At 44.2% G+C, this 23,665-nt stretch overlaps 1 protein-coding gene across 3 annotated transcripts in view; it reads right to left on the reverse strand.

The window, feature by feature from the left end:
* Positions 1 to 23,665, reverse strand: part of RTEL1 (regulator of telomere elongation helicase 1) — a 156,453-nt gene that overhangs the window by 124,365 nt on the left and 8,423 nt on the right. For all 3 annotated transcript variants that reach the window (XM_039326933.1, XM_039326932.1, XM_039326931.1), the window contains 7 exons: positions 18,996 to 19,194; positions 16,029 to 16,122; positions 14,696 to 14,777; positions 13,704 to 13,764; positions 9,481 to 9,556; positions 3,522 to 3,606; positions 1,668 to 1,733 (listed from right to left, as the gene is read on the reverse strand). In XM_039326933.1, coding sequence (XP_039182867.1) covers positions 1,668 to 1,733; positions 3,522 to 3,606; positions 9,481 to 9,556; positions 13,704 to 13,764; positions 14,696 to 14,777; positions 16,029 to 16,122; positions 18,996 to 19,194 — 663 coding nt within the window. The remainder of the gene's footprint in view (positions 1 to 1,667; positions 1,734 to 3,521; positions 3,607 to 9,480; positions 9,557 to 13,703; positions 13,765 to 14,695; positions 14,778 to 16,028; positions 16,123 to 18,995; positions 19,195 to 23,665) is intronic.

Raw genomic sequence — 23,665 nt, forward strand, 5'->3', positions numbered from 1 at the left:
CAGTGAAGCTGTCAGTCCTTTAATCCTATATAGCAGGGGTCCCCAACCCCCGGTCCGTGGACTGGTACTGGACCGCGGCATGCCAAGAACCGGTCCACACAAACAAGCAAAGCCCCATCCACGGAGGTTGCTGGAATTGGGTATGTCTAGTTTAATGAAGAGAAGGACGAGGGGGGACATGATAGCAGCCTTCCAATATCTCAGGGGCTGCCTCAAAGAAGAGGGAGTCAAGCTATTCTCCAAAGCGCCTGAAGGCAGGACAAGAAGCAACGGACGGAAACTAACCAAGGAGAGAAGCAACCTAGAACTAAGGAGAAACTTCCTGACAGTTAGAACAATTAACCAGTGGAACTACCAGCCTCCAGAAGCAGTGAATACTCCAACACTGGAAGCTTTTAAGGAGAAACTGGACAGTCATTTGTCCGAAATGGTATAGGGTTACCTGCCTGTCCCTTCCAACTTTTTATTATTATTATTATTATTAAACTATGTTTTAATCCATTTAGGTTGGCCTTCGCTTGTTCTTACCGTAGATGCTTCAATTTTATGGTGCCGATGGTGTTCTAGACCTAACGTGCCTACTGCTTTATTTATATATTTCTGCTACACCAGGGAGGTTTTAATTTTGTGATAAAGTGCCATGAATCTGCATGCAGTTGGCGGCCAGGAAACCCAATAAATAAAGAGGCCACTGGTAAGCCTTGTAATAAAACAAAGAACAATTCTGTAAAGGTCTGCATTCTGTAAAGTCTTCTAAGCAGAAACAACTTACAATCCGACTGTGCTTGCTCATTTAGTATTAAATAACATTTTAACAACTGGTCCCCTGAGGAAATGAGATTAAAAATATAATAATATCCTCCATTCCACACCTACGGTCTAGTAATAAGAGGAAATAACCTCAATGTAAGAATTCTGAAGGAGCAAGTGGGCAGACTGTAAAATATCTCAAAATTAAACTTAGGGGAAAAAAATATGCCCCTTCTGCCAAGGAGGTGGTTTTACAGTTTATCTGTCAACGCTGCTAACATCGGATGTTCTTGTTTTGACAACATATGGAGATGCAGCCAGTTTCCTTCTTATATTTTACTCTTAGAATTAGAGTTGGAATTAGATGATACTGGGGGGCAGGAGGAATGTGCATGGGAGACATAACAATATTGTAACTAGGGTGAGAACTAAGGTTGTTTGAAATAAGAGATGATAAGAAATGGCGGATTGAAGAACTGGAGGGAAAGCCGGCATTTTAAACTAATTGGAGAATGTGATTTATGACTGCGAATTAGAGGAGGGAATTGTGTTTGATACTATGGGCTCAGGGGAGGGGAATTCAGATTTTGGCTTTGCCTATGTATATGCCGATACTATGCTACTCGAATAAAGATTCTTTAAGGTGAACAATGCCTCAAAGTTCTTTGAAGAGTTTCATCTGTTGGAACCATGATATTATCATTATTACATAAATTCTCCACTGCATGTTTTGGGTGATTCATCCTTTCCGTCATTTTATTGATGAAGAATCTGTCAAATGACTGTCTCTTGCCTGCTTAAAGTCTCTTGAAATGTGTCTGTGTGTGTGTATTAATAAGACTTGTCTGCAAAAAGGGGAACCTAAATGTTTTCCAAAGAGCACAAAGTAGGAACAAGCCAACTGTATCTTTACTTACCACATTGTGAGCTTCATCCAGTATTACTATGGCCCCCTTCAAGTCCAGGTTGTGAGCTCTTCGATTCTGTGAAAAGAGCAAAACACAACACTTGGTCTCCACTAGCTACGACACAAGTAGCCCTCAACTTGTGACCACAATGGAGCCCAACATTTCTGTGGTAAGCGAGACGTTTGCTGAGTGAATTTTGTTCCATTTCGCGCCCTTTCTTGCCACGATTGTTAAGTGGATCTCTGAAATTGTTAAGTTAGTAACGTGATTGTTATGTGACTCTGGCTTCCTCATTGTCTTTGATTGTCAGAAGGTTGGAAAAGGGGGAATCACGTGACACCCCCCAGGGGACACTGCAACCGTCGTAAGTATGAGTCCGTTGCCAAGCGTCCGAATTTTGATCACGTGACCAACAGGATGCTGCAACGGTTGTTAAGTATGAAAAACGGTCATAGGTCAATTTTGTCAGTGCCGCTGTCCCATCAAATTGTCACTAAATAAATGGTTGTATGTCAAGGACTACTTAAACTCCAACAAGCAAAAAGGCAATGGAAGAAGCTGGATTCATTTAACAACTGCATGATTCACTTAACAACCAAGGCACTAAGGTCATAAAATTGGGCACGACTGACTTAAGAACTGCCTTGCTTAGCAATGGAAATTCTGGTTGCCATTGTGGTAGTAAGTCGGGGGTCTTCAAACTCGGCCCTTTTATGACTTGTGGACTTCAACTCCCAGAATTCCTCAGCCAGGCACATGAATTCTGGGAGTTGAAGTCCACAAGTCATAAAAGGGCCAAGTTTGAAGACCCCTGGTCTGGATCCAAGCCCGCAGTTTCATCAAAATTGCCGACTGAGGAATTCTGGGAATTGAAGTCCACCAGTCATAAAAGGGCCAAGTTTGAAGACCCCTGTCATAAGTCAAGGACTACCTTTAAGCCTGATACTCAGTAAGCACCAGCAAAGAATGATTAACTGTGTCTCCAGTGGGAGGCCAAGGAATCACATTCCCTGATGCAACGGAAGATTCTGCCCCAGTGTTTTTCAACTATGGCAACTTTAAGATGTTAATTTTGGAAATGGAAAGTGAACAAGTTAAAGAAACAATGATAAGATGGGCGAAATTTTTTGGCTACAATATAGAACTAGAAAAGTGGCAAAAGCTATGGGAGAGAAATTATAAATTAACCATGTCAACTTCATATAAAGAAAACTTATATAAAATGTTTTATAGATGGCACTTGCCACCAGCAAGATTAGCAAAAATGTTTAAAAATATGTCAGATAGATGCCGGAATGTAAGCACAACTCAGGCACATACTATCACATCTGGTGGACATGTAGCAAAGCAAAGGGTTATTGGAAAAGTATTACATGCGCGGTTAGAAAAAATATTAGGTAAACACGTTGATTTTGAACCTGAACTTTTCTTATTAGGTATAATGCCTGAAAATATTAATAAGCAAAGTCTATATTTGTTTTTACATGTCACCACAGCAGCGAGAATAATCTTTGCGCAATATTAGAAGAATGAAGGAAGGAAGAGGAAGAAATAATCAGAAAAATATTGGAATGCGCAGAGATGGACAGATTAACTATGAGATTGAAAGATAAAGAAGACACAAATTACTACCAAACTTGGGACTTATTTTCTTGTTAGTTAGAGGAAAGAATAAAGGATTAGGAATCGAGTCTTAGCTAGCGGACATCAGATACCTTGTTGGTTGAAAAATTAACATATGTATGTAAAAGAAAATCAATAAAATCTTTATAAATAAGATGCAAAATGCCAAAGAGCCTTTCCCAAAATACAGAAAACAGGTTGTTGTTTTTAAATATATATGTATATATATAAAACATATACCTTTGAGTCCAGCAGATAGTTATAAGGCGTAAAAATGATATCGGCTTGCTGTTTGAGACTCTTAGAAAGATAATAAGGGCAAACTCTGTTTAAAGAGAAATGGAAAAAGAAATTACACAAAGCCCATCTCAATTAAATTGCTTTCAATATTGTGCTTAACAAAAACTGCCATCTTTTTAATGGACGACCAAAATGCTACATGCCAAGACATCTAGATTGTGATTTGGTCATAAATTCATTGGGTGCTGTTAAGTCAAAACTGCTGCCGCTTTCCAACTAACAGGGCTATTCCAAGCATTTTGGGTCATCCAATTGTTTAATCCTGACATAATGCTGCTCCTTGTCATTGGCAAGTTCCATTTTAGCCTACAACCAAGGATAACGAAAGTATGGATAATGAGGCCTTGAGTCTGTAGAAAGATGCTGAAACTCAAAAACCAGGGGGAAAGCACTGGAGGAAAAAAAAAAAAAGGAACGAAAAGACTGATTGGTGAGTATACAAGAGACAGTGTTTCTCAATCTTATCAACTTTAAAATGCGTGGACTTCAACTGGCTGAGGAGTTCTGGGGGTTGAAGCCCTCATGCCTTTTAAAGTTGCCAAGGCTGAAAAATATTGCAATAGGAAGATTGGCAGCAGACTGCAGGAAACGTAGAGCTCAGGAAATCCTTTTATGTTCATGTAAAACAGTGGTTCTCAACCTGTGGGTCGGGACCCCATTTGGGGTCGAACGACCATTTCACGGGGGTCGCCAAACAACGCAGTCCGCCATTTTTTCCCCCCTTTTCCTTAGCTGTGCTACTCCCTTTTATTCTATTGGCTTTTGAAAGCCAATAGAAGAGACTCTCTTGAATATAGTCTAATTCTATTGGCTTTCAAAAGCCAATAGGAATTGTCCAGGCTGTCTCTGCCCTGCTGAGCCCGCCAAAAGTCCATTCTGCAAACGGTGCTGCACCAGTTGAGTAGTCCTCGACTTACGACCGGTTGAGTAGTCCTCGACTTACGACCGGTTGGGGGGTCGCGGCATCAAAAGGGTTGAGAACCACTGATGTAAAATATACTGGAATCTCTCACCGTGAACATGGTTCATGAAATGCTTTACTGCAGATCGTTCGGAGTGATTGCGCCACTGCGTTACTGTCCAGAAGCTCAATAGACAAATCCTTCCACAGGCCAGGTAGACCAATCCCTCCTTCATCCCTTGGAGATCAGTCCTGCCCTAGCCTTCCAGAGGCCTGGTAGACCAATCCAGCCACTGGCTGCTGAAGGATGGTCAGATGCCAGCAGGAAGTGGGAAGTCACTCCCGTTCCTATTGCTTTTTCGTCCTTGATCATTCCGTTTCTCAGTTTAGGTACAGAAATATCCATGGAAGGATGACCCAATGGATCACAGATGGCTTGGTTTAATTTATAAAATCTTCTATTGCCCCAAAGTGATTCTGGGCCACTTAACAAGAAATAAAAATAATGGAGAATATTTGTAGCTCAAGGCTGAAATGAGCTTGGTTGTTTTCCTGCAGATGTTTCATGACCCAAATTAGGTAACGTCATCAGGGCATGCCCCACTCCCTTCTAGCCCTGAGGATTTTAGTTTGGGTAATGAAACATCTGCAAGGAAACGACTAAGCTCAGACACCACCAAAGACCGCTCAGATAGAAATCATGTTTAACAAAAAAAAAAAAAAACATTAATATCCAAGGTCAGAAACAAATCCAGTTCATACAGAATATTAACCAAGATTGAACTAGCCAAGCTTGCTCAATCACATGGCCTGTGAGAAAAGCCAGGTCTTTAATGCCTTACAAGAGTCAACAAGGGCAGGACCACCAACATCATGGTTGTAGCCCGTGGTGGGATTCAGCCGGTTCACACCAGTTCGGCAGAACCGGTAACTAATTTTTTGTTGCCCAGAACGGACTTCCAGAAGCGGCATTCATGCAGAGAACCAGTTGTTCACATATTTGAATCCCACCAGTGATCATATCTATCTATCTATCTATCTATCTATCTATCTATCTATCTATCTATCTATCTATCTATCTACCTACCTACCTACCTACCTACCTACCTACCTACCTACCTACCTATCTACCTACCTACCCACCCATCCAGTGATGGGATTCAGCCGGTTCGCACCACTTCGGCAGAACGGGTAGCTAATTTTTTGTTGCCCGGGGCCCAGAATGGACTTCCGGAAGCGGCATCCACACAGAGAACCAGTTGTTCACATATCTGAATCCCACCACTGATCATATCTATCTATCTACCTATCTACCTACCTACCTATCCATCCATCCATCCACCCACCCACCCACCCACCCATCCAGTGACGGGATTCAGCCGGTTCGCACCACTTCGGCAGAACCGGTAGCTAATTTTTTGTTGCCTGGGGCCCAGAACGGATTTCCGGAAGCGGCATCCACACAGAGAACCGGTTGTTCCCGTATTTGAATCCCACTGGTTGTGGCCTAAAGCAGGAGATGCCACAGGGAAAGCACAACTTCAAGGCCTAACAGGGTGACATTGTTTAATGGGCTCAGAGGGCGTCTTTCCTGCTAAATTTGGTGAGGCGAGCAAAGAAAATGGAAGACAAGACAGTCCCACAAATAATCAGAGATTATGTCCTGGGAGGGTTTATAGGTAGCAACCAGCATCTTGAATCGCATTCAGAATCCCATTGGGAGCACTATTGTTATACGAAAGTAATGAGAAATGAGCCAGACTGCCCACAACGCTCGTTCTGCAGCTTCTCAAGGGAACTCGATGTAGAGTCCATTACAGTAAAATAAATGAGATAAGTAAGGCGTTGAATGAATCACTGAGATGTGAGCAAGGCCTCCTGGTCCAGCAACGAGTGCCACCGGGGCCCGAGATGAACTTTTGCAAAGCTTCTCCTAGCCACGTTGCCATCTGCTCTTAGATCAGAAGTTGTGAGGCCAGAAGGACCCCCCCACACACACACACACACATACGTTGCACCTGAAGTCTGACTGGGAAAAAGACCCTCCGTGCAGAGTTGAAGATTGAAAAATCTCCCCGTCCTGAGGGCCTTAAAAACCCATCTCCATTCAGCGTTGCTGTGGTTGAGCCAAAGTCATATATTTCATACTGAAGAACAAAATATAAATAGGTATTATCTTGGTATTTAAAAACTTTTAAATTTACGGGGCCGGTTGTCACCTTGAAAGCCCTTCAGGGCTTGGAACCAGGTGATCTGAGGAATCATCTCTTGCCGGTTACATCCACCTGACCTACTAGAGCAGGGGTAGGCAACCCTGGCTCTTTTATGACTGGTGGACTTCAACTCCCAGAATTCCTGAGCCAGCCATGCTGAGGGGAAAGGGAGAGGTTTCCAAGCTGAGCCAGGCTGCCTCAGGAATTCTGGGAGTTGAAGTCCATGAGTCATGAAGGAGCCAAGGTTGCCTACCCCTGTTCTAGGCAGATGCCCCTAACTGAGCCTGGAATTATGATTGTATGTTATGTGGGTCATTAAAGCAGGCAACCATATCTACACAGGCATGCTTCTGTGTGTCTAGGCCAGGGGTAGGCAACCTTGGCTCTTTTATGACTCCTGGACTTCAACTCCCAGAATTCCTGAGCCAGCCTGGCTCAGCTTGGAAACCTCTCCCTTTCCCCTCAGCGTGGCTGGCTCAGGAATTCTGGGAGTTGAAGTCCATGAGTCATAAAAGAGCCAAGGTTGCCTACCTTTGTACTAGAGCAAGGAGGCAAGGAGTGTTGAGGTCCCATCCCCTTACGAGGTACATCCGCGGGCCGGATGCGTCATGCTGAAACTGTGCCCACTCCAGCTCCGGCAATGGGAAAAAAGTTGCGATGTCACCACACGTCACATGACAAGTTTGACACCCCTGATCTAGTGGGACTTAGAAGGGCCTTCTCCGTACTGGCTCCCTCTCTTTGGAACATTATCCCTGCAGAAATTAGATTGGCCCCCAGTTTGGCAATCTTTCGGAAGGCCCTGAAGACGTGGTTTTTGCCAGTGGGCCTAGGGAACCCAGAGGGCGATGGAGCCCATGAAACGGTTAATTTAATCGTGCGCTGTCGCCCGGGTGAGTGGGGGTTTATTGTTTTTTTATCTTTTTATTTTTATTTTATGTATTTATTTTCTATTTTGTTTTTTGTTTTTACTGTTGTGAGCCGCCTAGAGTCGCTGTGAGCGAGCAGGCGGCTGTGTAAATATTCTAAATAAAATAAATAAATCTTAAATGAATTCGCTGTGAGCGAGCAGGCGGCTGTGTAAATATTCTAAATAAAATAAATCTTAAATGAATTCTCTGTTTGGTGTTAATTTCACTGATTATATTGTACACCGCCCACAACTCCTCTCTGAAGGAGACTGATGGCTGAGAAATATGAAATATAAATAAATTCTCTTCTCCCCCCCCCGTTTACATTCCCCCAGTTTCATGACACTAGAGAAAGAATCTTGATAGTATCATTTGGTTGGCCTGGGGTAGTTTTATTACTACAAGCCCTAGTAATACAGTGGTTAAACACAGCACTGCAGGCAAACTCTGCCCACAGCCTGGAGTTTGAACCTGACCAGCTCAAGGTTGTCTCAGACTTCCATCCTTCCAAGGTTGGTAAAATGAGGACCCAGAAAGTTGGGGGCAAGAGGCTGACTCTGGAAAGCGCTTCTAGAGGGCTGTAAAGCACTGTGAAGTGGTATATAAGTCTAAATGCTATCTCCCTCGCTCCCTCTCTCCCTCCCTCCATCCATCTATCTATCAAATTTTTAAGACTATCTATCTATCTATCTATCTATCTATCTATCTATCTATCTATCTATCTATCTATTATGTCTCTGCCTAATTTTTAAGAATCTATCTATCCTATCTAATTTTTAAGACTATATCTATCTATCTATCTATCTATCTATCTATCTATCTATCTATCTATCTATCTATCTATCTATCTATCTATCTATCTGCCATGGTGCTGCAGTGGTTAGAATGCAGCATTGCAGGCTAACTCTGCCCACAGCCTGGAGTTCGATTCTGGCCTCCTCAAGGTTGACTCAGTCTTCCATCCTTCTGAGGTCAGTAAAACGAGGACCCAGAATGTTGGGGACAAGAGGCTGACTCTGTAAACCACTTATAGAGGGCTATAAAGCACTGTCAAGTGGTATATGTCTAAATGCTAGCTATCTCCCTCCCTCCCTCCCTCCCTCCCTCCCTCCCATCCCTCCCTCCTCCCTCCATCCATCCATCTATCCATCCCTATCTATCCCTCTATCTATCTATCTATCTATCTATCTATCTATCTATCTATCTATCTATCTATCTATCTATCTATCTGCCATGGTGCTGCAGTGGTTAGAATGCAGCATTGCAGGCTAACTCTGCCCACAGCCTGGAGTTCGATCCTGGCCGGCTCAAGGTTGATTCACTCTTCCATCCTTCTGAGGTCGGTAAAATGAGGACCCAGAATGTTGGGGGGGGGGCAAGAGGCTGACACTGTAAACCGCTCAGAGAGGGCTGTAAAGCACTATGGAATGGTATATAAGTCTAAGTGCTATTGTTAGGTGTCATCAGCACTGTGATGAAACTTAACTTGTGTCAAGAGATGACCTTGCCCGGCTTCATATAGATGTTAAATAAGCTTGAGGAAACAACAGAGTCCTGCTGAATTTCAATGAGCAATATAAAGTTTGCTTTACGGACGATCACGAATAAGGCACGTAAAATAACTTGAATACTTTGTGCTATCAGCCTTTGTTTTCAGTGGCAAACTTAAGGACCCTGGCCAACCGCGGGATCAGTGAATGACTTAAGCATGCTTTCTGCACAATCTCAGCAAAAAAAAGCATCAAACTGCCTTCAGTTCTGTAAACTAGGTTGATACATCTGGCTCCCTTTCGCCATTTCAGCTCAATGCTAAGCCACACAGTAATTGAGCTATGTCTCCAAGAGAGCAAGACAAGAGTTTACGAAGAAAAGACCTGTGTTTGTTTCCATTTTTAACCAGGTCTTCAATGTCCAAGATGGGATTGATCAGGTCTTTCTCGGTGCTTTTTTCTACATGAAAAAGAGAAAAAAAAATGAGGTTGTATATTGGAAGTTAATACAATTGCAAGCATCGCTGTCCTGCTCTCTCATCCATCAGCATCAAGTCTTCCTGGTGCACCTGAGGCTTGATAAAACACTCCTACTCTTATGTAAGACTAGATAATAGAAAATTCCTGGTTTAATCTTCAGGCTAAAATAGTGGTTCTCAACCTGTGGGTCGGGACCCCATATGGGGTCGAACGACCATTTCACGGGGGTCTCCAAACAACGCAGTCCGCCATTTTTTCCCCCTTTTCCTTAGCTGTGCTACTCCCTTTTATTCTATTGGCTTTTGAAAGCCAATAGAATAGACTCTCTTGAATAGAGTCTAATTCTACTGGCTTTCAAAAGCCAATAGGAATTGTCCAGGCTGTCTCTGCCCTGCTGAGCCCGCCAAAAGTCCCATTCTGCAAACGGTGCTGCACCAGTTGAGTAGTCCTCGACTTACGACCGGTTGAATAGTCCTTGACTTACGACCGGTTGGGGGTCGCGGCATTAAAAAGGTTGAGAACCACTGGGCTAAAAGAACCTGGGTAGTCAAAATCCAATTTGTTTATCTTTCCTCTTTCTAAACCTCCCATCTTCCTCAGGGAAGGGCTAATGTTAACAGTGGATCAACTGTGTGCTTATCTTGCGCTCAAAATACAAATTGGGTATAAATTAATAGAAAGCCTTTTAAGCCAAACATCATCTGGAGTGATTTCTAGCATTAAAACATTAGCACAATTATTGGAGAGGGCAGCGAGCAGAAGGAACGGCCTTCAAGACAAGAGGGAGAACTGATACCAAGGTTGGCTAGAGGTGCTTGAATTGGGGTCGAGGAAGAAACCCTCTCCCCTACTTCACATGCATAAAGGGAGGGGGAAAGGAAGAAGCACAGTCAGATTCTGTTACAGATAATCCTTGACTTACAACCAATCGCTTAGCAACGGTCCGAAGTTATGACAGACTTATGACCCGATTCCAAAGTTCCAACGGTTGGCTGGCCCAGAGTCACGTATTTTGGGAGCTCAGCAACTGGCCTGGACTGACGGCTGTTTGCAGTGGTCAGTGGTCAGCTGACCACAATTTCCATTTTTTCCTGGCAAAAGCATGCCATGGATCTGCTTAATGACCATGTCATTGCTTAATGACTACAGCTTCACTTAACAACCATGGCCGATTCACTAAACAACCGCTGCAAACAAACGCCGTAAAATCAGGTCCTGTGATGGCCTCCTTTACAACTGTCGTGACTTACAACCATCATGGGCAAGCTTGTAAGTCAAGGGCTATCTGTGCTATATATACCGGTAGCTAATACGATAAAAATAACACTGCCCAAAGTGGCACTGGTTTCGTAAGACTGGTCTACCTTGTAGGGCTCATGTTATTTGGTCACCATGATGTAAAAAAGATGCTGAGACTCTAGAAAGAGTACAGGGAAGAGCAACAAAGATGATTAGGGGACTGGAGGCTAAAGCATATAAGGGACGGTTGCTGGAATTGGGTATGTCTAGTTTAATGAAGAGAAGGACGAGGGGGGGACATGATAGAGGTCTTCCAGTATCTCAGGGGCTGCCCCAAAGAAGAGGGAGTCAAGCTGTTCTCCAAAGCGCCTGAAGGCAGGACAAGAAGCAACAGTTGGAAACTCATCAAGGAGAGAAGCAACCCGGAACTAAGGAGAAACTTCCTGACAGTTAGAACAATTAGCCAGTGGAACAACCTGCCTCCAGAAGTGGTGAATGCTCCAACACTGGAAGTTTTTAAGAAGAGACTGGACAGCCATTTGTCTGAAATGGTATAGGGTTTCCTGCCTGAGCAGGGGGTTGGACTAGATGACCTCCAAGGTCCCTTCCAACATTATTATTGTTGTTGTTGTTTTCCTCAAAAGCAAGGAGGGAAAGCAAGGAACAAAATGGGGCTTCAGGGGTGAAAGCTGGGTGGTCCTGGAGTTTGTTAGCTATGTGGGAGCTTGATAATCCCTCTTGTTAGAAGCATCTTCTCCTTGACTTGGGGCTCCAGAAAGGCAGGATGGGGGACATGGTGTTATTTTGATACCATGGTAGCTGTGGTAAAGGTACCAGGATAGAAAGGGGGAGCCTGTGAGTTCTAGTCCTGCCTTAGGCATGAAAGCTAGCTGGGTGACTTTGGGCCAATCACCAGGATACGGTGAGTTCTAGTCCTGCCTTAGGCATGAAAGTCAGCTAAATGACTTTGGGCCAATCACCAGGAGACGTTGAGTTCTAGTCCCGCCTTAGGCATGAAAGCTAGCTGGGTGACTTTGGGCCAATCGCCAGGAGACGGTGAGTTCTAGTCCCGCCTTAGGCATGAAAGCTAGCTGGGTGACTTTGGGCCAATCACCAGGAGACGGTGAGTTCTAGTCCCGCCTTAGGGAAGAAAGCTACCTGGGTGACTTTGGACCAATCACCAGGAGACAGTGAGTTCTAGTCCCGCCATAGGGATGAAAGCTAGCTGCATGACTTTGGGCCAATCACCAGGGCACGGTGAGTTCTAGTCCCATCCTAGGCATGAAAGTCATCTGGGAGACTTTGGGCCAATCAGCAGGAGACAGTGAGTTCTAGTCCGGCCTTAGCTGGGTGGGCCAATCACTCTGTCTCAGCCCAACCCACCTCGCAGGGGTGTTGTTTGGGGGGAAATAGGAGGAGGAAGGAGTGTTGGGATATGTTTGCTACCTTGAGTGACTTGTAAAAATAATAAAGGTTGGACACAATCGAACAAACAAACATAATAGCCTTCTATACACAACCGGTACCCTTTTTAAATGGAACCCGTTTACCAGAATTGTGCAGATGCTACTTCTTTGCTAGACCTTTCCCCTTGTACAGTTTACTTTAAAATTAATGCGTCTTCAAGATATCAGTCAACAAAATGATTAGCGATAAGGAAGCACTCCCTCTCTGGGAATCCTGAAGGAACCGGCTAGGTTTAATAGGGCTTGAGATCCTACCTACCGTGCCGAGTCCACTTTAATCAAGTCCTGCTGCTTTTCTTTGATTCATACATTAACACCATCACATTAATTCGACACCCGTCCACAGTTTAAAAAGAAAAAAGAAAACCTGTTCCAAGATGAAAGGGACTCAATACGTTACAAGCACCAGTGCTCGGCTGCAAGCCAGGAGAAGGGACCCCTGGCCTTTTTCTAAACTGTCTGTGACTGCCGCTTCCAGCATAGTTCCTCCTCTTAAAATATACTCCATGCAGCCGGTCCTCAACTTACAACAATTTGGTCAGTGACCGTTGTATGTTGTATATAGTATGTTTTAAATGTGTGTTTAAATCAAGATCACGTGAAGTGTTAATACCGCTTTACAAGGCCTCGGTAAGGCCACACTTGGAATCCTGCATCCAGTTTTGGTCACCACGATGTAAGAAAGATGTTGAGACTCTAGAAAGAGTGCAGAGAAGAGCAACAAAGATGATTAGGGGACTGGAGACTAAAGCATATAAGGAATGGTTGCTGGAATTGGGTATGTCTCGTTTAATGAAGAGAAGGACAAGGAGGGACAGGATAGCAGTCTTCCACTATCTCAGGGGCTACCATGAAGAAGAGGGAGTCAAGCTATTCTCCAAAGCGCATGAAGGCAGGACAAGAAGCAACGGATGGAAGCTAATCAAGGAGAGAAGCAACCTAGAACTAAGGAGAAACTTCCTGACAGTTAGAACAATTAACCAGTGGAACTACCAGCCTCCAGAAGCAGTGAATGCTCCAACACTGGAAGTTTTTAAGAAGAGACTGGACAGCCATTTGTCTGAAATCGAATAGGGTTTCCTGCCTGAGCAGGAGGTTGGACTAGATGACCTCCAAGGTCACTTCCAACTTTACTACTACTACTATTACTACTACTACTGCTATTAGAACTAAGGAGAAACTTCCTGACTGTTAGAACAAATAACCAATGGAACCACCTGCCTCCAGAAGTGGTGAATGCTCCAACACTGGAAGTTTTTAAGAAGAGACTGGACAGCCATTTGTCTGAGATGGTGTAGGGCTTCCTGCCTGAGCAGGGGGTTGGACTAGAAGACCTCCAAAGTCCCTTCCAACTCTGTTATTCTGTTATATTCCCATCAACAACCACTTTATTCTACATCAGTCAATATCCACACTACTTACCTTCCACGTTGTTAAAGAAATGACACGAACGACTTGTCACTTTCCTACGACACAAGTGGATCTGCGAATCAATTAAAACCCAGTTCAGTGCATCACATCATGGGACTAAAATAGTTTCGTAAGTGCTCGTGTTTAAATTCACCCCAGCAATATGGTCTGCAACACCCTGCAGAGGAGACTGGTCTGCTTAGTTGGGACGTAGTGGAAATGTTACCCTTCACGGGGTTGATTGGGGAATCCTGGGAGTTGAAGTTCACAGTTTCTAAAGTAGCCAAGGTTGGACACACCTGCTTTGATAGGAAGCCCTCTACTCTCTTTTTGTGACCCTGTAATCCCTTGATTTGAGGTAGAGTCAGGGCGACTAAATGGAGCTGAGCATTTATTGACCGGATGCCCTTCCTGACACCATGCGGAGTTGGCAGTAGATATTTTTCCTTTGCACCCTGGGACAGAAACATCTGCTGCTACCTAAGATTGAACTCTCAACCTTCGGAGTGGGAAGCAAGCATCTTCACCACCAGGTCACCAGGCCACTCATAGGAAGCTGTCTACTAAAGGATATAGCAATAATAATAGCAATAGCACTTAAAACCTATATACCGCTTTACGGTGTTTTACAGCCCCCTCTAAGCAGTTTACAGAGTCAGCCTCTTGCCCCCAACTATCTGGGTCCTCATTTTACCGACTTCAGAAGGATGAAGGGCTGAGTTAGCCTTGAGCCGGTCAGGATCGAACTCCTGGCAATCGGCAGAGTTAGCCTGCAATACTGCCTTCTAACCACTGCGCCACCACGGCCCGCTATAAAAGAAAGTGATATACAGGATCAGAAGACAGGGCTCCTGCAGAGGTGAAGGGGCAAGATAGTGCTTCGAACTGGACTTACAAAAACACCTAATAAAATTAAATTTTGTAGTAGGGAACTGAGTTCCCCATCACGCCTAAGAGCAGCAGATTAATCTTGAGCTGGCGCCATTTTGCACCTCTAGTTTTACCTGCATTTGATTGGTTTCCTGCTTTTTAACTTCAGGGTGGATGCAAAGCTGGTCTCTGGATCCCAACACACAAACTTTGGGCCTGTTTCAACAACAAGAACAGCAGAAATTCCAGAGTACTTCCATGTAATGTAAAAACACAGATCAAGAAAAAGAAAAACAGTGGCACATTTTAGCTTTAAAAAACCAGGAAAGTAAAGCAGAGGCAGAATAAGCAAGATAAATGGGCATCTAATTATACAACATGGCTAGAGGGGTGCTCTTTGCCCTCTATGAAAATACTAAAGTCCAGTTAAATGAAAAGAAGGACTGGGGGTGACATGATAGTAGTGTTCCACTATCTCAGGGGCTGCCCCAAAGAAGAGGGAGTCAAGCTATTCTCCAAAGCGCCTAAAGACAGGACAAGGAGCAACAAGTGGAAACTCATCAAGGAGAGAAGCAACCTGGAACTAAGGAGAAATTTCCTGACAGTGAGAACAATTAACCAGTGGAACAACCTGCCTCCAGAAGCGGTGAATGCTCCAACACTGGAAGTTTTTAAGAAGAGACTGGACAGCCACTTGTCTGAAATAGTATAGAGCAGTGCCCTCCCCAACCTTTTGGGCACTAGGGACCGGTTCCGTGAAGAGAGGTTTTTGCACAGACCAGAGTGTGGCTTTGCCTGCATCCCATAGATGGGGCTTCGCTTGTTTGCACGGCCCAGTTTCTGGCATGGCGCGGCCTGGTGCTGGTCCATGGACTGGGAGTTGGGGACCCCTGGTATAAGATCTGTTGCCTGGACTAGAAGACCTCTAAGGGCCCTTCCAACGGTTATTGTGTTATCCTTAAACATAGCTGAGTGATATAAATCCTCACAGATAAAAGAAAATACTTTTCCAACCAACATCATTAAAACTACCATGAAATCCACTGCATGGTGGGAGTGATGGACCCCAACTTGGACCGCTTTAAAAAGAGATGAAATAGGCTCAGCTGGATAAATCACCAATGGCTAACAGTCATCTAAGCTATTTATGATCTCCATTATCATTTGCAATAGCCTCCAAGCAGCAATTGAGACGAAGTACTTATTACATTTAGGTTCTGCTTGCTGGCTTCCAAGAGAGAATTTGATTTGCCTCTGCAGATGAGAATGTTGGACAAATATCAGCTTTTGGTCTGAATCAGTACGGCCCTGCTTTTTATCTGGATGTGTTCTTTTACTGTGGCTGCAGGGTTGTTGGTTTTTTTTCAGATCACTGCAATAAACAAGGATGCTTCTGAAATAAATAAGGTGAGGCAGATATAAACCCCAGGAACTTTCACAACTTGAAGTCAAAATTCTTTTCTTTACCTGTAAACAGTATTCTTCAATTCACCGATGACCTGAGTAAGCTGAGAATGTGTTCTGGAGGCATAAATTATTTTAGGGACATCACTGTAATAAGCTGTCAAGCGGAGAAAGTGAGAAAGGAGACGTGTGCAGGAGGGAAAAAGAAGGAGACAAAAAAAAAATAGTTTGTGTTTAGTAACTAAATATATCCTCAGTCTCTTTTTCCTTGCTGGTGCTATGGTAACCATTTAGCCTGTGGAGATAGTCTGGGAATTTACAGCCCAACTGCCCACCTAACAGAGAAAATTGCATATTTTTGTTAACTATCTTCAACAAGGCGATTTGCTTTGAAGCACTTGTGGATAAGCATCCGCAAATGACAAGTGAAAATGGATGCCCTGGTTTGCAATGCCTGAAGTTCTCTCCAGACAACAACACAAACAGCAGGCAGGATTCTCAAGCTTTCCTCAGAACCAGCTTCTGCTTTTGTTAGGAAAAAGGATTCCGAGGCATGTAGTAATGTTTTTACTGGTGCGTATTCTTTCGACCTCCATCTTCGCTAAACTTTCCAAATTCTGCAGTGCTGCAGGAAGACAGAGGGCCAGTATTACAGGTAGTCCTCGACTTATAATCACCCTTCGGACCAGGATTTCACTTGAGAAGCAAAGCAGTCGTTGAGGGAGTTACGGCCAGTGGTTTTGGTGTTGTTGTTTTTTTTAAACCGCTTTTGCCACAGTTCTTAAACAAACCGCTTGCAGACATTAAGTGAATCTTGAGCTTGTTAAGTGAGTCCAGTTTCCCATGTTGACTTTGCTCGTCAGAAGCTGGCTGGGAAGATTGCAACTAGCAATCGGGTAACCATGGACACTACAACCGTCACTAAGCGAATCTGACTTCCCCCATTGACTTTGCCAGTTGGAGGCAATTTTATTTATTTATTTATGAGACTTATATACCGCTTTAAGTGCAAGCACTCTCTAAGCGGTGTACACCAGTAAGCAATGTACGTATATATTTACATTGCCCCCAACAATCTGGGTCCTCATTTTACCTACCCCGGAAGGATGGAAGGCTGAGTCAACCTTGAGCCGGTGAGATTTGAACCGCTGACCTGCTGAACACAGACAGCTAAAGTGGCCTGCAGTACTGCACTCTAACTGCTGCGCCACCTCGGCTCAATATTGTGGGAAGGTCACAAATGGTTATCGTGTGACGCCCGGATGCTGCAATTACATCACACAAAAAGGTGTTTAAAAGGCTGGCGCTCTGACTGATGAGCACAATTCAAAGCACACTGGAGATGTCCCCTCCCTGTATGGAGATGAAATGTTGGCAGCCAAATTGCCAAGTGATCAAACCAACCACCATCCCAAGCTACTAATTATTTCAGTGCTGCAACTGTCATAAAGAGTGCAGACAAGAGCTGCAAAGATGATTAGGGGACTGGAGGCTAAAACATACAAGGAACGGTTGCTGGAATTGGGTGTGTCTAGTCTAATGAAGACGAGGGGGGACAGGATAGCAGTCTTCCAATCTCTCAGGGGCTGCCCCAAAGAAGAGGGAGTCAAGCTATTCTCCAAAGCGCCTGAAGGCAGCACAAGAAGCAACGGGTGGAAACTCATCAAAGAGAGAAGCAACCTAGAACTAAGGAGAAACTTCCTGACAGTGAGAACAATTAAACAGTGAACAACCTGCCTCCAGAAGCTGTGAATCTCCAACACTGGAAGTTTTTAAGAAGAGACTGGTCAGCCATTTGTCTGAAATGGGATAGGGTTTCCTGCCTGAGCAGGGGGTTGGACTAGATGACCTCCAAGGTCCCTTCCAACTTTATTATTATAAATACATGCCGGTTGCCAAGCCCCTCCCCCCAATTTTGATCAGAGGATACTGCAAAGGTTGTAAGTGTGGGACTGGTTGTAAGGCACTTTTCTCAGTGCTGTTGTAAGTTCAAATGGTCGCTAAACGAATGGTTGTAAGTTGAGGACTACCTGTATCTACCAACCTGCTACTTCATATATATATATGTCTGTGTATATTTGTTTTCTGAGGTTTTTTGCGGGTGTTTGTATGTAGGTCTTTGGTTATGTGTGTGTGTGTATATATATATTTATTTATTATAATCAGAAGTGCTTAATATTTTATCAGCAACACGTTGTCTAGGTTCCAAGATTTAACTTACTAATACATATTAAATCTTTCTCTCTACCTCATTTTTCTAACCATTGATAAAAGGTATCCCCTGTTCTAAAGCAGGCATGTCAAACTTGCAATGTATCACAACTTTTCCCCCCATTGTCGGCAATGGGGTGGGCACGGTTTCGTCGTGATGCATCCGGCCCACGGGCCGGCAGTTTGACATGCCTGTTCTAAAGTATATTGAATCTTTTTTCTCTTTCATTTTAAATGTCAATCTATCCATTTCTGCACAATCTAAAAAATTTTAATTAATTCTTCCTCCATAGGTAAATCTTCGTTTTTCCAATATTGAGCAAATGCAATTCTCCCCGCAGTTAATACACGCAAAATTAGATATATACACTCTTCCTCATAATTTCCTACAATTATTGCCTAACAAAAATAATACTGGCTTAAAATCTGTATGTTTTTTTGGTCATTTTCTCTAAGCCAGTCGTTCTCCACCTTTCTAATGCCGCGACCCCATAATACAGTTCCCCATGTTGTCGTGACCCCCAACCACTTATACATCACCATGTGCCAGGGGCATGGCCAAAGAAAAGGGGGAAAAAATGGCGGACAGCCTTGTTTGGCGACCCCCGTGAAATGGTTGTTCGACCCCAAATGGGGTCCCGACCCACAGGTTGAGAACCACTGCTCTAAGCATATGTGATTTCTTGAACCGAATCTTTTAGCTTTGGGGCATGTCCACCAAAATGGCCAACCTTGCTACTTCTTATCCTAACTCCTGCTCTATGGTCAAAAATCTCGTCGCAAATACGTGACGAGGGCTTCCAAATGAACAGGAAATACCTGAGACTTCGGTCCCTGTGACAGCATCGCCCCAGGACGACGAGGGTTTATCCGGAAAGAGCTCTTCCCCTTTCAATCGCTGAGCAATTTTTTGTGCGGTAACAGCATCCTTGAAGTGGGCCTGCCATGCCAAGGTCGAGCACAAAAGGCATAATGTCTTCCCCGTGCCTGTTGGGCTCTCCAAGATCCCATTCACTTGCTGAAATGAGAATGAAAAGGAAGGAAAAAAAAACTGGGGAAAATAAATATTTACTTCAGTACCAGACAAGGAAAAAGTCATTCCACAAAGTCATTCTACGCCAGACATGTCAAACACAAGGCCCGGGGGCCGGATGCGGCCCGTGAAGTCGTTTCATGTGGCCCGCGAAGTCATCCTGGAAACAGTGAGGGAACGGCCCCCACTGCCTTGGCCCTGGCCCAGGCCAGCCAGGAGCCAGTGTACAATTTTGTGGTGGCCATCTATGCTGAAATGCATTCGGTCTTAGCTCCACAAGGCCGTCTGGAAACAGCGAGGAACCAGCCCCTGCCGCGTCAGCCCCGCCCTCTGGGTTCATGCTGGGGAGGGGTCACCCTTTGTGAGGAATGAAGAAATGCACCATGCCTTGGCGCTTGCCCCGGTCCCCCCCCCCTTCTGCCAGAGACCCTCAGATCTGTCCCACTCCCAGGCACCCTTGACGCGAACGATGTAGAGCTGGCCATTTCCACCCAGTAGGCCACACCCACTCCATCCACGCCCACCCAGTAGGCCACACCCACCCTGACCTCCACCCCCGAGGGCAACCGCAATGCTGATGTGGCCCTCAATGAAATTGAGTTTGACACCGCTATTCTACGCGTTTCACAAAAGGCGTCTACCGTACACTGCAAGCCTAGATAAGGACAAAATCTCGGCCTTATATTATTTCACAGATAGCCTTCTATAGTCTGTCTATTCACAAGGAATCCTCAACTTACGACCACAGCTAGGAAGAGAATTTCCATTGCTAAGCAAGGCCGTTTGTTAAGCAAGTCGTGCCTGATGTTATGACCTTTTTTTTTTTTTTGCCATGACTGTTAAGTGTCAATGCTGCTAACATCGGATGTTCTTGCTTTGACAGCATATGGAGATGCAGCCTTATGCTTTACTCTTAGAATTAGATGATATTAGATGATACTGGGGGAGGAGGAGGAATGTGATGGGAGTTAGTTAGACATAACAATATGGTAATAGGGTGTGAATTCAGGGCTTTTGAAATAAGAGATGATAAGAATTGGAGGGCTGGAGAACTGGAGGGAAAGCCTACATTTCAAACTAATTGGAGAATGTGATTTATGACGGTTAATGGGAGGAGGGAATTGTGCTTTCATACTATGTGCTCAGGGGAGGGGAATTCAGATTTTGGCTTCAACTATGTTAGTGCTGAAGCTATGCTACTCCAATAAAGATTCTTTAATGTAAACAATGCCTCAAAGTTTTTTGAAGTTTCATCTGTCGGAACCATGACATTAAGGGGATCACTAGAGTTATTAAGTGAATCACATGGTACTGGGTGACTGGCCCAAAAATCACATGGTTGTTAAATGAATCCAATTTTCCCCACTGACTCTGCTTGTCGGAAACGAGCTGGGAAGGTTAGAAATGGCGATCACGAGATCTCTGGGACGCTGCAATCGCCATAATACTGAAATGGTCGTTAAGTACGAAGGTAGGAATACTGAAATGGTCGTAAGTACGAAGGTGGGTCCTAAGTCACTGTTTTCAAGGCCATTGTAACTTTGAACAGTGAAGGGTTGTTAAGTCGAGGTGTCATGGTCCCGACAGATGAAAGAACTTCAAAGAACTTCAAGGCATTGTTTACCATAAAGATTCTTTAAGGCAGTGGTTCTCAACCTTTCTAATGCCGTGATCCCATAATACAGTTCCCCATGTTGTGGTGACCCCCAAATGGGTGTGGCCACCAATAAGAGGGAGTAGGACAGCTAGGGAAAAGGGAAAAAAATGGCGGACAGCGTGGTTTGGCGACCCCCGTGAAATGGTCGTTCGACCCCAAATGGGGTCCCGACCCACAGGTTGAGAACCACTGCTTTAAGGTAAACAATGGCCTCGAAGTTCTTTGAAGAGTTTCATCTGTCGGAACCATGACATTAAGCCAAAATCTGGATTCCCCTCCCCTGAGCATACAGTTTCAAACACAATTCCCTTCTCTAATTAACAGTCCAAATCACATTCTCCAATTAGTTTGAAATGCAGGCTTTTTAATAATCATAATCATAATATAAAGTTGGAAGGGACCTTGGAGGTCATCTAGTCCAACCCCCTGCTCAGGCAGGAAACTCTATACCATTTTGGACAAATGGCTGTCCAGTCTCTTCTTAAAAACTTCCAGTGTTGGAGCATTCACCGCTTCTGGAGGCGGGTTGTTCCACTGGTTAATCGATCTCACTGTCAGGAAGTTTCTCCTTAGTTCCAGGTTGCTTCTCTCCTTGGTGAGTTTCCATCCGTTGCTTCTTGTCTTGCCTTCAGGCCCTTTGGAGAAAAGCTTGACTCCCTCTTTTTTGGGGCAGCCCCATAGATACTGGAAGGCTGCTATCATGTCCCCCCTCATCCTTCTCTTCATTAAACTAGACATACCCAATTCCAGCAACTATTCCTTATATGTTTTAGCCTCCAGTCCCCTAATCATCTTTGTTGCTCTTCTCTGCGCTCTTTCTAGAGTCTCAACATCTTTTTTACATCATGGTGACCAAAACTGGATGCAGGATTCCACGTGTGGCCTTACCAAGGCCTTGTAAAGTGGTATTAATACTTCAGGTGATCTTGATTCTATCCCTCTGTTAATGCAGCCTAGCAGTGTGTTGGCTTTTTTTGGCAGCTGCAACACACTGCTGGCTCAAAATTAAGTGATTGTCCACTAGGACTCCAAGGTCCCTCTCACAGTTACTACTATTGAGCAAGGTACCCCCTATACTATACCTGTACATTTGGTTTTTCTAGCTTAAATGTAGAACCTTCCTTTTTTCACCACTGAATTTCATGTTGTTAGGTAGCGCCCAGCGTTCAAGTCTGTCCAGGTCCTCCTGTATCCTCAGCCTGTCTTCTGGAGTGTTGGCTATTCCTGCCAGCTTGGTGTCGTCTGCAAATTTGATGAGTTCTGTTCTCTAACCCGCCATTTCTTATCATCTCTTATTTCAAAAAGCTCTGAGTTCACACCCTATTACAATATTGTTATGCCTAACTCCCATCACATTCCTCCTCCTCCCCCAGTATCATCTAATTCTAAGAGTAAAGCATAAGAAAGAAAAAGGCTGCATCTCCGTATGTTGTCAAAGCAAGAACATCCAAAGTTAGCAGCGTTGACACGAGGACTCCCTGTACAGTCTTCACTTTAGTAACCATTGTATGGCTCTGAGAGTCTCAGAGAGGTGGATGAGACCAACCTGGGTATGTGTGTATGTGTGTGCACACTTAAGAGAGAAAATGATAGCTTTCTGCTATCTGCAGAAAAATCCTGAAAGAATGTGGTCCCCATTCCTTACCACTAACCCACCTGACATTCAGGGACACTGTAACATTATTGGCCATGCCCTATGCAACCATGGAGATGGTTTTCAGAAAGAAATGTGACCCCTAACCGTTTTAAAAAAAAAAAAGTGCCCACCCTTGGCCCAATTACTGGCTCTATACTGTTCAAGAGACTGTTTATTATCCCTAGAGAAATACTGCCAACAGCAGCAAAATTCATTTGTATTCTGCTTACATAATCATGGGATACAATCTACATTGAACTCTTTGCCTGATAGAATAAAAATCCATTTTTTCAGTCAATAGCCGTAAGAAGCAAACAAATCAATCAAAGGTATTTTAAATTACGCAAGCTTTTGTACGGGGGCACCTAGGAAGGCCAGCACCCTCCTACCAGTAGTAAGACCAATATCATCACAATAGCAAGGCCGAGGTATCCTTCTGCAAATCAAATTTCAAAATGATGCTAGGTCTCCTGATAATATTTACAAAACAGTCCATGAGCAAAGTACGCCCCCCCCCCAAAATTACCTTGCGGCATTAAGCAGGCGCAGAATGTATTTTTCTGACTTATTAAAAATTTAGGAACAGATTGCAGGAACAGAAGGGCTTCTTAAGTGTTTCTTTTCCTTCATCAAGAAAAGAGAACCCACCTACCCACTTCTCTTATTTCCAGATCTCATGTAAACATGACGGGCACTGATAAAGAGAAAGGACTGAAACAAGAGCTTCTTTCCAGAAAATGCTAAGCAGGTTTCATATGTTCCAAATGCACCTGTTCTGCATAGGGTAAAAATATATGCAGAATCCAAAAAAATTGTATGTCAACAGAGTTAACTAAGCCAATTTCATCTTTGAGTTAGAAGAGCGTATTTATTATGTCTGCAATGTTTTCAAAGCAGTTCTATATGTCAAAGTTCTCCAACCTTTTCGGCTTTGCAGGCCAGAGGGGTGGGGGGAGGGATAGCTTCGCACACAAATGGAGTGTGCGCACATGTCCTCGCTCGCTACTTGTGCAAGTGGGGAAACATGCACCTGCGCGCATGCTCGCCCACCACTTCCATGGCCCCAGTTCCAAAAGGCTCAAGGCCTGGTAGTGGCCTGCAGCCCGGGGGTTGGGGATCCCTGCTATATATGACCCCTCAAAACTAAGTCCTCTAAGCTTATT

This window comes from Crotalus tigris, unplaced genomic scaffold, assembly GCF_016545835.1.
Source record: "Crotalus tigris isolate CLP2741 ecotype Arizona unplaced genomic scaffold, ASM1654583v1 scf7180000024347.1601321, whole genome shotgun sequence".
NCBI classification, from domain to species: Eukaryota; Metazoa; Chordata; class Lepidosauria; order Squamata; family Viperidae; genus Crotalus; species Crotalus tigris.